This window comes from Budorcas taxicolor, chromosome 4 (genome assembly GCF_023091745.1).
Source record: "Budorcas taxicolor isolate Tak-1 chromosome 4, Takin1.1, whole genome shotgun sequence".
Taxonomy (NCBI): Eukaryota; Metazoa; Chordata; class Mammalia; order Artiodactyla; family Bovidae; genus Budorcas; species Budorcas taxicolor.
The window spans coordinates 112,777,973-112,790,338 of NC_068913.1; the positions used below are offsets into that span (position 1 = coordinate 112,777,973).

The window sequence follows — 12,366 nt, forward strand, 5'->3', positions numbered from 1 at the left end:
TGCCAGCCAAGGCAGGCGGATTTGGTCAACAGTTCCCTAACAATAAAGTAGTGAAAGTGTGAAAGTGTTAGTTGCTCAGTCATGTCCGACTCTTTGTGACCTTATGGAGTATAGCCCGCCAGGCTCCTCTGTCCGTGGGATTCTCCAGACAAGAGTGGCAGAGTGGGTTGCCATTTCCTTCTGCAGGGGATCTTTCTGACCCAGTGATTGAACCCAGGTCTAATTTATTCTCAGCATCACTCTTCAACCTAAATTAGTTATTTAGTCTAAGTACTAAATGTGAAGGTTTTTTTTTCCTGGTATGATTTACGTCTCTTAATTTTACTATTACAGTTTTTAGGTGACAGATTGCTATACTCTGTTACGTGCTTTTTCTATTTTGGTGGCGTGTTCGTGTTGATGAAATAACATCCGTCTGCTTAGACATTTTCCCGGTCTGATCGCCCTCCTGGAGTCGGTCCACCCTCCAGGAACGGCCGTTGCGGCCACGACAGAGCTCACCATCTGCCGAGGTTAAGTTGCAGGCGGTGTCGCCATTCAACTCCTAATCTTGCCATTTCCTCTTTCCTTTTCGACAGACGTGGGTGCGTTTTTTGAAGAGGGGATGTGGCTGCGGTATAACTTCCAGGCGCCCGGAATCGGGGCCCGGGATTCGGGCAGCAGATGGGAGAACTCTCCGGAGCCGCAGAACGGAGCCCCGGACCTGGCGGGCGAGCAGATCCGCTTCAGCTTCAGCACCACCAAGGCGCCCTGCATCCTTCTCTACGTCAGCTCCTTCACCACTGACTTCCTGGCGGCGCTCGTCAAACCCACCGGTAAGGGCCAGGATCCCTAGCCTGCTGCCGTTCAGTGTCGGGGGACAAATGAGCCTATGGCCAGTTTCTAGGAGACAGCTAAGCGGTTGTAAGGCACACACACACCAAACCCCTAGGAGCCCATTTCCTCTCTGAAAACAGGAGCTCTAAGACCCTTGAAAACGAAAATGTTCAGGTGTGTCAAGGAGCACGTGTCTCTCATTTCCCAGGGACACTGAACAGGTTTAGACATGGAGGCTGTCTCTCTGTGGTCTTGCTCTTTGGTGAGGAAAGCTCTGCAGCCTCCCTGGACAGCTTCCAGCTTCCATAGCATCTTAAATACCAAGATTTTTCTTCCATGGGATCTAATAATGATTCTTATTAACCCAGTTCAGCTTGAAAGTGAAAGTCACTCAGTCGTGTCTGACTCTTTGCGACCCTGAGGACTATACAGTCCATGGAATTCTCCAGGCCAGAACACTGGAGTGGGTAGCTGTTCCCTTCTCCCGGGGATCTTCCCAACCCAGGGATCGAACCCAGGTGTCCCACATTGCAGGCAGATTCTTTAGCAGCTGAGCCACTAGGTTTGAAAGATAGATGGGAGTGGTGGGGGGGGGAAGTTCCTTAGGATTTTCCCTTTCAGAAATAAATTCTGAAGAAATAAGCCAAAAATCAGACAAAGATTCAGCATAAAGACGTTCATCACAGTTTATAATGTTATTTATGATAGTAAGAATTGGTGAGGACCTAGATTAATTTTAGTAAAATGGTTAGTCAAAGGGAGTCACTGTTTATGGGATATTATGTATCCATTAAGAAAAATATTTGTGAAGAGTAAGTAAAGACATGAAAAAAAAAAAAAAAAAAGGCATGAAAAAGCCTTGACTGTACAATATCAGCCAGGCTCCTCTGTCCATGGAACTCTCCAGACAAGAATACTGGAATGGGTTGTCATGCCCTTCTCCAAAGGATCTTCCCAACCCAGGAATAAAACCCTGGTCTCACGCATTGCAGGCAGATTCTTAACCATCTGAGCCACAAGGGCAGCCCCAATATTGGTTTAGCTCTATAAAAAGATGGACAGAAAAAAAGACAATGATGTGAGCACAAAGTATCTCTGTTTCAATAATTGACTTGTTTCTCCCAGGTAATAGTTTCTACATATGTCAAATGCTCTTAATAAGCAACTGCCACTGTTCTCATCAGAGAAAAATAGTAAGTAAAATCAGGAAGTAAGGAAGCAGAGAAGTGTGAAATTCCCACTCTCCAGGATTTCACACGTTCTTTCTTCTGCATCAGATTAAACCACTGTTTAATCCACTGGTGTTCTCCACCCTCACGTCCCAAGCTCTCCTTGGTGGGCAGGGAGGCTGGCTCTCAGCTCTAGCTCTTCGAGAATGTCATGAACACGCCCCAGTAGATCCTGTACTGTCTGCTCCTCAAGCTACCGCCACGTTCCCATCTGGTCCCAACCCTCTCCAGTAACTCCTGCCCCACAGCCTACACCAGCCCCTGCAAGCACTCACGTGTGTGTTTATGGGCATTCGTCACGTGCAAAGGCTTTGACTAATGTTTCCGTATTAATGGCTCCCATGTAAGGAAGCCCGAAGCTGTATTGTGTTTCACATGCATGAATTCCCGAGAGCACACACTCTATAAGGTAGGGTCCATTCTACCCTTTTCCTGCAGGTGACAGAGTGGAGTACAGAGAGGTTCAGTGATTTGCACACTTGGCCAGTGAAGGCACAACCAACTGGTGTTCCTGAACCTGGATCCAGAGTTCCCCAGCACTCTTTCTCTGCTGCAGAGATCTCTAGAACACACAGGGTATTTGCAAAGTATAGACATTCAACTTCTCTTTAGGGGTTGCAAGGCCATCCTCAATTGCTACTGGAAATTGGCTTTTTCACACTCCAAATACTGCATATTTTATGAATTGAGATTTGAAGCTAGACAAATTTGAGGAACTCTTTCAGGAAAAAGAAATCAATAAGGACTAAGCCAAAATATCCAAAAAAGAAAGTAATAAAATAAGAAGTCTTAACTAAATGCCTTGACATCTCTCAAACTTGACATGCTGGGAGCTGCATTGTTCTCAACGCTCCTGGAACCTCCCCGCCCCCCTGATTGTGATGGTGCTGCCGCATCTCAGACACAGAACACACAGCCTGGCGTCATCATGGCCGCTCCGCCCTTCCCCCTCCTGTGGGTCTATTCCCAGTGAGTCCTGTGGGTCCTGTTCTAACCGTGTCCTTCCCGAGCAGCCCCTCCTTTGCTTCCCCACTGCTACCCTCCTGGCAAAGGTCTCCTGATTCAGTGCTTCCCAACCCGTGTCACGGCACACGTGGCACGTTGTATGTGAATGGCACCTGGGCAGATGGATGAGGTTGTGTTTGGGAGGCAACCTGCCCAGGGACTCCAGCTGCCCTCTCCTCCTGCAAGTCTGCCGAGGCCTGAGGGGAGCCTGCTTCCCCCCTGCTTCCCCCCTGGTACCCCAGGGCCCTCCTCGGGGTAGGTACACCTCAACACATGCCCAGGAGGCTCCGTTCCCACCATCACTCTGTTCCTAGTCACCCCATCCTCCTCAGCCAGAAAAGGTCTTCCTTCACACACAGCACCCCTACCAAACAGCCAGGAGCCGCAGGAGGGGTCCCTAGTCCCACCGCCTTCCATCAGGACCCACCAGGCTCCTGGGTGAGAGCTCAGCGTGCAGAACCAGAATTCCGGATTTTAATTCTGCTCCCGTGTTTGCAGACTGTGGGGTCTGGAGCAGTCACAAGCCACACCGAGCCCCGGTTTCCTCATCTGTGACACAGTGACTCCCCCAGAGCAGCTCTGTGAAAGTCAAATGAGTTATTGAGTGTAATGCACTGTACACACGTGTGCATAGTAGATCCTAAGGGAAATCAAACCCTGAATGTTCATTGGAAGGACTGATGCTAAAGCTGATGCTCCAATAGCTGGCCACCTGATGTGAAGAACTGACTCACTGGAAAAAGACCCTGATGCTAAGAAAGATTGAGGGCAGGAGAAGAAGAGGACGACAGAGGATGAGACAATTGGGTGGTAATCACCAACTTGAGTTTGAGCAAACTCCAGGAGACAGTGAAGGGCAGGCAAGTCTTGCGTGCTGTAGTCCATGGCGTCGCAAAGAGTTGGACACGACTTAACCACTGAACAACAATAATACACACACACGTGTGTGCGCATGTGGTAGCAATAGTTATCCAGAGCCCGCTGATTGAATCTACAGTTTCCCACATATTGAGGCTGCACATCCCTACACTTCCTTTTCCGGGAACTCTCTACTCCCCAAGCACCCCAAGGATGTCTGCCCAGGTGCCCAACTCCATTTCCCTTCCCTGGAAAAGCTCCGTCTTCCTCTGTGGCTTCCTGCCTGCCTTTCATTCTGGACTCAGATCAAGCCTCTCCTCTTGCAGTGGCTGCTCCTCCCTTTCGGCTCCGATCACGCTTACTGCCGCAGCCGTTTGTTGGGCTCTCAGTGCTCTGTGTGGTTGCCCATCTCTGTTACACACGTGTCCTGTCTTCCCCGCAAGATGAAAGGCCCGGCATGCTGTCTCTTGCCTACAGCAGGTGCCCTGTGAGTGTTTGCTGATGGCAGTGATGATGGCCAAGGGAGAATAAATCTGTTAAGCACATTATTTGCTGCAGCCAATAAAAGAGCATTCCCTTATAACTGCTTTAATTCACTTGGGAGATAAACGTGAGCTGCAGGAAGTGAAGTGTCTCTCCATCTTAATAATATTTTATTTTAATGAACAAATATTAATATTCTCCTTCCCATCATTTAGTGGTTCTCTTGTGCTATTATTTTAAAGAAATAAATATATTATTTAAATTTTATTATTCCAGAATATTGCCATTCCTGTTTATAGATGTTCGCTATATATAAATTTTAAAGTCCAACTCATCTTTTTCCTCAAAGCCAATCGTTTCCAATGCCATTAAGCAAAGCAGTTAGAGAAATTTTAAATCATTTTTACAAAGTCCAAGAAAGCCAGAAAAGGGAGAAAATAATGAGAACAACTTAATACTGATTTTAATGAGCTGGAAAACATAAAGGGATCAATGACAAAGAGACAGTAGGGAACAAAAAATGTCCAGAGTTTTGTTGTTTGGTGTGTGTGTTTGGTTTTTTTTTTTTGAGGGGGGGGGGCGTAATTACTGGTTCCACTGACTTTTAGCCTCAAAGGCAGAGCCCTGTCTTACTTCTCTTTGTATCCCCAGATCAGGCATGACCTGGACTGTGCTAGGGATTAGAGGCGGGTGTCTGTGTTAGAAGTGGACTCCACACCAGCCAGGCAGTCCGCTTTTGGACCTTGAAAACTTGGTTCCATGGTGCTTTGCACAGGGCACTAAATAAGTATACTCTAAAGAAGTGAATGTTTAAATGATGAATGAACACAGCTATATATTTTTAAAGCTGGAGATATATATGGAGTCTAAAGAATGGTACTGATGAACTTATTTGCATGGCAGCAGTAGAGATGCAGATATAGAGAACAGGCTTGTGGACACAGCAGGGGAAGGACAGGGTGGGGTGAACTGAGAGTGTAGCTTGAAACATATATACCGCTGCTCCTGCTGCTGCTGCTGCTGCCGCTGCTGCTGCCACCGTTTCAGTCGTGTCCGACTCTGCACAACCCCATAGACGGCAGCCCACCAGGCTCCCCCGTCCCTGGGATTCTCCAGGCAAGAACACTGGAGTGGGTTGCCATTTCCTTCTCCAATGCATGAAACTGAAAAGTGAAAGTGAAGCCACTCAGTCGTGTCCGACTCTTCTCGACTCCATGGACTTCAGCCTATGAGGCTCCTCCGTCCTTGGGGTTTTCCAGGCAAGAGTACTGGAGTGGGGTGCCAGTGCCTTCTCCAAACATATACACTACTATATGTAAAATAGACGCTACTATTTGCTGTATAACACAAGGAGCTCAACCCAGTGCCCTGTGACAACCTAGAGTGGGATGGGGTGGAGGGGGGAGGGAGGGTTGGACATATGTATACCTGTGGCTGATTCATGTTGAAATATGGCAGAAATCAATACAACATTGTAAAGCAATTATCCTCCAATTAAAAATTTAAAAATAAATGTCACCAGTAAAAAAAAAGAAAGAAAGAAAGCTGGCTGTGATCATACAAAGTCAGAACACCAGAAGTAAAGTGGAAAACAAAAACTGAAGACAGTCGACTTGTTTTTTCCTGCATATAGCCAAACAACTTTCCTAACCATCTCCTTCACTGCCAAACAATAGGTTATTTATAATGCTATTACAGTAAAGAAAAAATAGGGTAAAACCCCTGAGTGGTGGGGAGAGAAGCAGCTCAGGAAAAAGGAGTGGCATGTTCAAAGGTCCTGAGGAAGGAAGAAGAGTCGTATTTTCCAGGGAATAAGCCAAGTGCAAGGTAGCTTGAATGTAAACAGTGAAAGGGTAACTGACTTGATTTGAAAACAAAGTAACTGGCAGCCTTTCAGACAGGACATCATCAGCTATATTAAAAATGTATGTCTTTATCCTGTAAGCTACTGGAACAATTTGAAGAGCTTTATGTGAACCATACAACTAATTAATTATACATTTTGAAAAGATTACTCTGCAAAGAAAACATGGGAAAGAAGAAGAAGCAGGGAAACCATGATTCTTTCACTCAATGAGTATTTATTCAGCACCTGCTGTATGGAGAAGGAAATGGCAACCCACTCCAGTATTCATGCCTGGAAAATCCCATGGACGGAGGATCCTGGAGGGCTATGGCCCATGGAGTTGCAAAGAGTCGGACACGACTGAGCAACTAATGCACACACTGTGTGTCAGGCATTATTCTAGACATTGGGAATTAAGTCACGAAGAATACAAACAGGGATTTCCCTGGTGGGCCAGTGGCTAACACTCCAATCTCCCAATGCAGGGGTCCAGGTTTGATCCCTGGTCAGCAAACTAGATCCCACATGCTGCGACTCAGACCTGGCACAGCCAAATAAATAAATAAAGAGTAAGATATTTTTTTAAAAAAAAGGATATCAGCAAAAGTTTTTACTCTTATGGAACTTACTTTTGAACGAAAGAAGACAGACAATAAATAAATGAAGTGCTCTCTGTAGTATGTTGTATGGAAAGAACTATCATGGGGGGGAAATAAAGCAGAAAAGGAGTGGGGGGGTGGCGCCTGGCCAAGGGAAAGCAGTAGGTAAATTGTGCTTTTGATAAGGAAGTCACAGAAATAATCACTGACAAGATAATATTTGAACAGGACCTAAAGAAAGTGAGAGCTCATCCATGCAGGTAGATAGCTGGGAAATGAGGGCCCTGGACAGAAGAACCAGCAGGTGCAAAGGCTGTGAGGCAGGAACATGCTGGCATCTGTGGAGAGAGCAGAGAAACCTGTGTGGTCAGGTGAGGAGTGAGCAAGGAGGAGGATAACGAGAGGCTGAGTCAGAGACAATGGGGACGATCACAAAGGGCCTGGCTGGCCAGGATGAAGACTCAGAGTGGGATTGTTGCTGCTGTTGTTCTGTCACTAAGCCGTGTCCAATTCTTTGGGACCCCCTGGACTGTAATACACCAGGTTCTCGCATCCTTCACTATCTCCTCGAGTTTGCTCAAACTCATGTCTGTTGAGTCGGTGATGCCATCCAACCATCTCATCCTCTGTTGCCCCTGTTCACCTCCTGCCTACAATCTTTCCAGCTTTAGGGTCTTTTCCAATGTGTAGGCTCTTTTCATCAGGTGGCCAAAGTATTGGAGCTTCAGCTTCAGCATCAGTCCTTCCAATGAATATTCAGGGTTGATTTCCTTTAGGATTGACTGGCTTAATCTCCTTGCAGTCCAAGGGATTCTCAAGAGTCTTCTCCAGCACCACAATTGGAAAGCATCAATTCTTTTGCACTCAGCCTTCTTTATGGGATAGGAAGCCAAGGAAGGTTCCTGAGCAGAGGACAGCTCTGCCTTCTGTGTGCAGAGGAGAGTAGGGATGGAGACTAGGAGACTGGACTGGGCTGGGGAGACGTGGTGGAAGGGCAGAGGCAAGCAGGTTAGTTAGTATGAAGGCTAGTACAGTAATCCAGGAAAAAAGACAAGGGTGGCTTGGTCCAGGGATAGAAACTGAGGTGATGAAAAAGGTAAGATTCAGGGCATGTGTTGAAGACAGAACCAAGGAGCTTTGCTGACAGATCACATGTGTAATACAGGAGCAAGAGGGGAGTCAGGGTTTTTAGCAGAAATAGCAGGAAGGATAAAGTGTCCATTAACTGAAATGTGGGAAAATGGGTTGAATTAGTTTTAGGAGAGGAAGTTCAAGAGTTCGGTTTCTCGTATGTTGTTATCTGAGGTTCCAGTGAGACGTCTCCGTTAATGCATGAGTATTAAGAGAGCAGAGAAAGAGAGGACTCGCCTGAGAGTGAAGTGGCGTGAAGAGTGGCCACGTGTGAAGGAGAGACTGCCGTGGGTCATGTGATCCAGGCAGAAGCGGATGCAGGTGAAGTCCAGGTGATGGCCGTCAGGTCACTGATGGGGAGTGGCTGGCACAGTGGCCCAGGGTCAGGGCGGGAGCTCTGTGTGGAGGGACGGGCTCCCGAGGGAACCACATCAGGCACTCTAGGTGCCCATGGGGGCCCTGCGGCTATGGAGATGGGGCAGAGTGGGTGAACTTAGACATGTTTAGGAAACAGAAGTCTGCAGGACTTGGTTGAAATGCTATAAAGCAATCTAGGGTCAGGTGTTAAGAGAGAACTCAGAAATAGTGAAGGTTTGTTCAGATTTGTTCAGAAAACAAAAAAAAAATAGGAATTGCAAGTAATTCATGATTGGTCTCATGGATGTTTCTTTCAATTCCAGGGACATAGTTCCATATTTTAAAGAACACGTGTAAGACTAAGGAACGGCAGTGTTCAGAATCAATTGCATTGGTTTACATCGATATAAGGGGCTTTCCTGGTGGCATACATGGTAAAGAGTCTGCCTACAATGCGGAAGACCTGGGTTCAATCCCTGGGTCAGGAAGATCCCCTGGAGAAGGAAATGGCACCCCACTCCAGTATTCTTGCCTGGAAAACCCCATGGACGGAGGAGCCTGGTAGGCTACAGCCCATGGGGTCACAAAGAGTCAGACACGACTGAGTGACTTCACTTTCAGTTTTCACTTTCACATCCATATAAGGGTGTGAGAATTACCTGAAAGGAGATCTGGCCAAATATTCAGAGTAGTTATCTCTGGATCGTGGTGTTCCCAGTGACTTTCCTTTTTATTTTTTCTGTTAACTTCCTAAGTTTTAATTACCCTGTGCTGTTTCACAACTTAAAATCAGAATATCAGTTTTGTTCCTCTGAAAGGAAAATGAAAGAGGCAAGGAAGAATTCTGAAGTGATTTACAGTTAGCCACACTCTTGCTAAATTACTGGCTCCATTTTTAAGCTCTGAGATGTCCAAAGCTATTAGCATGAAGATTCCAATTTGAGTGGAAAAATGAGATAAAAAGTTGATGCCTTTAAATAATCATAAATAAGAAATAAAAGCTACATTTGCTGTACAGATTAATTAAAAGCAGGACCTAGAATATTATATACGTCTTTCTGAATATTGCTTGCCATCAGGGGGAAGCAAGAAAGAGGATAAAAAGAATAATTTGTTGAGGCAAAGTGCAGGACAGCTGAGAGGCAGTGAGGACCCATGTTTTTATTGATTTGCGTTTGGACTGATGAGGTCTCTAACCTAGAATAAAATCATTTGCTCTGTTTTCTTGGTCTCAGTGAAGCCACCCAAAGTGCCATGTATTTATCTTTTGTAAATTATGTTTATTTTTAATACTCTGTGCTCATGATTCTTTTATATGGTGAATGTCACACTTTGCTGATGGCGTGAGACCATCCTGGCATCCTGCATTTATATTTTATTTTACAGGGCATTCTGTGGGGCCTGTCTCCACAGTCCTATATTGTGTATATGTCCTCATCCTGCCTTCCCAGACACAACCCACACTTGGATTGTTTATACCGTTCGCTGCTTCAGCTTGGAGAGGATGGTCATGGATGGCCCATAATTGGTAGACTGTCAACATGCGTGAGCCCGGTGCCATGAACCTTTATGGATTAGTGCACCTCTGAGCTAGTGGCTCAGAATGCAGAATGGCAATCGTGTTGATGGACATCGAAGCTGCGTTTAATGGAAACAAGACCCCAGGGCTGGGGGCGTGACGTTGATATGAAATCCAGAGCAAAGAAATGACTGAGTCTCTTTCCTTTTCTCTATGCAGGAAGCCTCCAGATCCGGTACCACCTGGGTGGCACCCGGGAGCCCTATAACATTGACGTGGACCACCGGAGCATGGCCAACGGCCAGCCGCACAGCGTTAACATCACCCGTCGCGAGAGGACCGTCACCCTCAAGGTACGCACGTGTCACTCATCTGTCATCTGTGATACTGTGTTGGGGTCTCTGCCCGCTGTCATGCTTGAGTAAGTGCTCCGTTGCTGAGTCGTGTCCAACTCTCTGCAACCCCAAGGACGGCAGCCCACCAGGCTCCTCTGTCCGTGGGATTCTCCAGGCAAGAATGCCAGAGTGGGTTGCCGTTTCTCCCTCTGTCATACTTGGCTGTTGCTGTTGTTTTCTTTTGCGGGGGGCGGGTTGGTTTTGGGTGGTTGGGGCAGGTGGAAGAGATGCATCTGATACATTCTTCTACAAACTGCTAACCAGTGACGTAGAAAGATATACAGTTGGTACAGAAAAGACGATGACGGTGTTGATGGAGAAGAGGTTTCTTGGGAGAAGGTAGAATAAATGTTTGCTCCAAATATTCTTCGTAGCTTTTCCTGTGTGTAGGCCTGCACTTCTATCAGCCTTCTGCTTTATCCATTGCAGCACCTTTACCCTCATGGTCTCAGATGTCTGAGGCTTATCACGTTTCCCAGCAAAGGTTATTTTGGTTTATCTGACCTACTTCCTTCACGACTCTAGTGCAGTGTGAATAACTGGTTTTTTTTTTTTCCTTCTATAGATGCTTTGCCTTAAACATCTTCCGTACACATACCTTTCCCAGCATCTCAGACTCTGCTTGTGGGCTTTTTGTACACATAGGGATAGTTTTATTATGACACTCAAATTTTATTTCAGGTTCATTGATTGTCCCTCCCCACACCCCCACCACCACCACCACTGATTTTTACAATGAAGAAGCCAGCCTGGGAGACACCATGTATAAAACATGACAGGAGGAGGTCTCCCCGGGAACTGAGCCAAAGATCAAGGCTGGAACTGTCACTGCGTTCTCTAGAAGGAGTTTAAAATAGATATGTGTCAGGAAGAAGAACGGCCGGGGGACGCTGTTTTGTCAGCCGAGCAGAGTGCCTTTTGGCAGGGGCTCAGCAGCCTCTCTGACCTCATTCGGATTCGGCTGGTTGCCGTGGGAAGTTCAGGTTGCAAAGAATCAGCACAGGCCCCATCTCTTTTTGAGCCCTGGTGGCTGTCAAATTCGTAACTCGATATGGAGTTTACACTTGGCCTTTAGCAGGAAATGCTAGAGAGCGTTTTCAGGAGAGGCCTTTCCTAGGAAAATGACAACGTACAGAAGCAGCTTATTGTGCAGTCAATCAGATGGAGTGTAAATAAGGTTCTCTCGTAGTGACGGACAGTCGCTGAGCCCAGCACAGTACTTGGCACACGAGAGGTCCTACAGATTACTTACAGAGTAAACCACCCCCATCCTTCACCACAAACTCAAGTCTGATTCAGAAGAGACAGCAAGTTCAGGGTTAGTATGCTTTATACCATTATAGGATACGAATGGTTTTATACCATTCTACCAACATTGTGTTTACTGGATTTTGATTAGACTCATTCACTTATTTTAAACTATTCCATCTGTCACCCCTCTCAAAGAAAGTGATTCTCTTGCCATTTCACCATTGCAAAATAATACTAAAAATTTCAAAAGCTCAGCAGTCAGCTTGAAGGACAGTGTCATGGAAGACAGCTGATTCCCCTGTGGAATTTTGCAAGAAAATGCCTTGTGTGTTGGGGCTGAGCCCTGTGGATTGAGGAACTTCAGCAAAGATGAGGGTGGGGTGAGTGGGAGAGGAGAGTCCAGGTGATAAGCTAAATCATTCCATTTCTGGTACAATTCCCCAAATGAGAGTCGGAAGCAAAGTAGGTCAAGAAGGCCTCCCTTCTGGCAAGTTGCACCAACTGGGAAATCTTTGGAACCAACCAGAATCTCTTGAAGAACAGATATCAGCTAAATCAGAGTTGCTATCTGCTGCACTGAATCAGAGATTGCCCTGAAGAAGGGGAGAGGGATGGACTGTTTTAAGGACTTGGAGCTTTTGAGGCAGGGAGGGGCTGAGAAGTCCAGACAACGCAGGAGCCAGAGGCCTGCAGAGTCCAGGGCACCGAGGACAGCCGGGGGAGGTGGGGTCTGCTTCTATTGCTCTGGGTTCTTCTGGTTGCAAATGACAGAAAACCAACTCAGAATTCATTTGTAGGGAAAATTCCTAGGGTAGGTTATAAAAAGACAGGAAAGGAGGAAAATCACAATTTTGAAACAGAATCCAGAAGACCTGGA

At 46.4% G+C, this 12,366-nt stretch overlaps 1 protein-coding gene across 1 annotated transcript in view; it reads left to right on the plus strand.

Moving 5' to 3' along the window:
- CNTNAP2 (contactin associated protein 2) overlaps nucleotides 1-12,366 on the plus strand; it is a 1,656,810-nt gene that overhangs the window by 1,483,160 nt on the left and 161,284 nt on the right. The window contains exons 19-20 of the mRNA XM_052638430.1: nucleotides 579-815; nucleotides 10,063-10,196. Coding sequence (XP_052494390.1) covers nucleotides 579-815; nucleotides 10,063-10,196 — 371 coding nt within the window. The remainder of the gene's footprint in view (nucleotides 1-578; nucleotides 816-10,062; nucleotides 10,197-12,366) is intronic.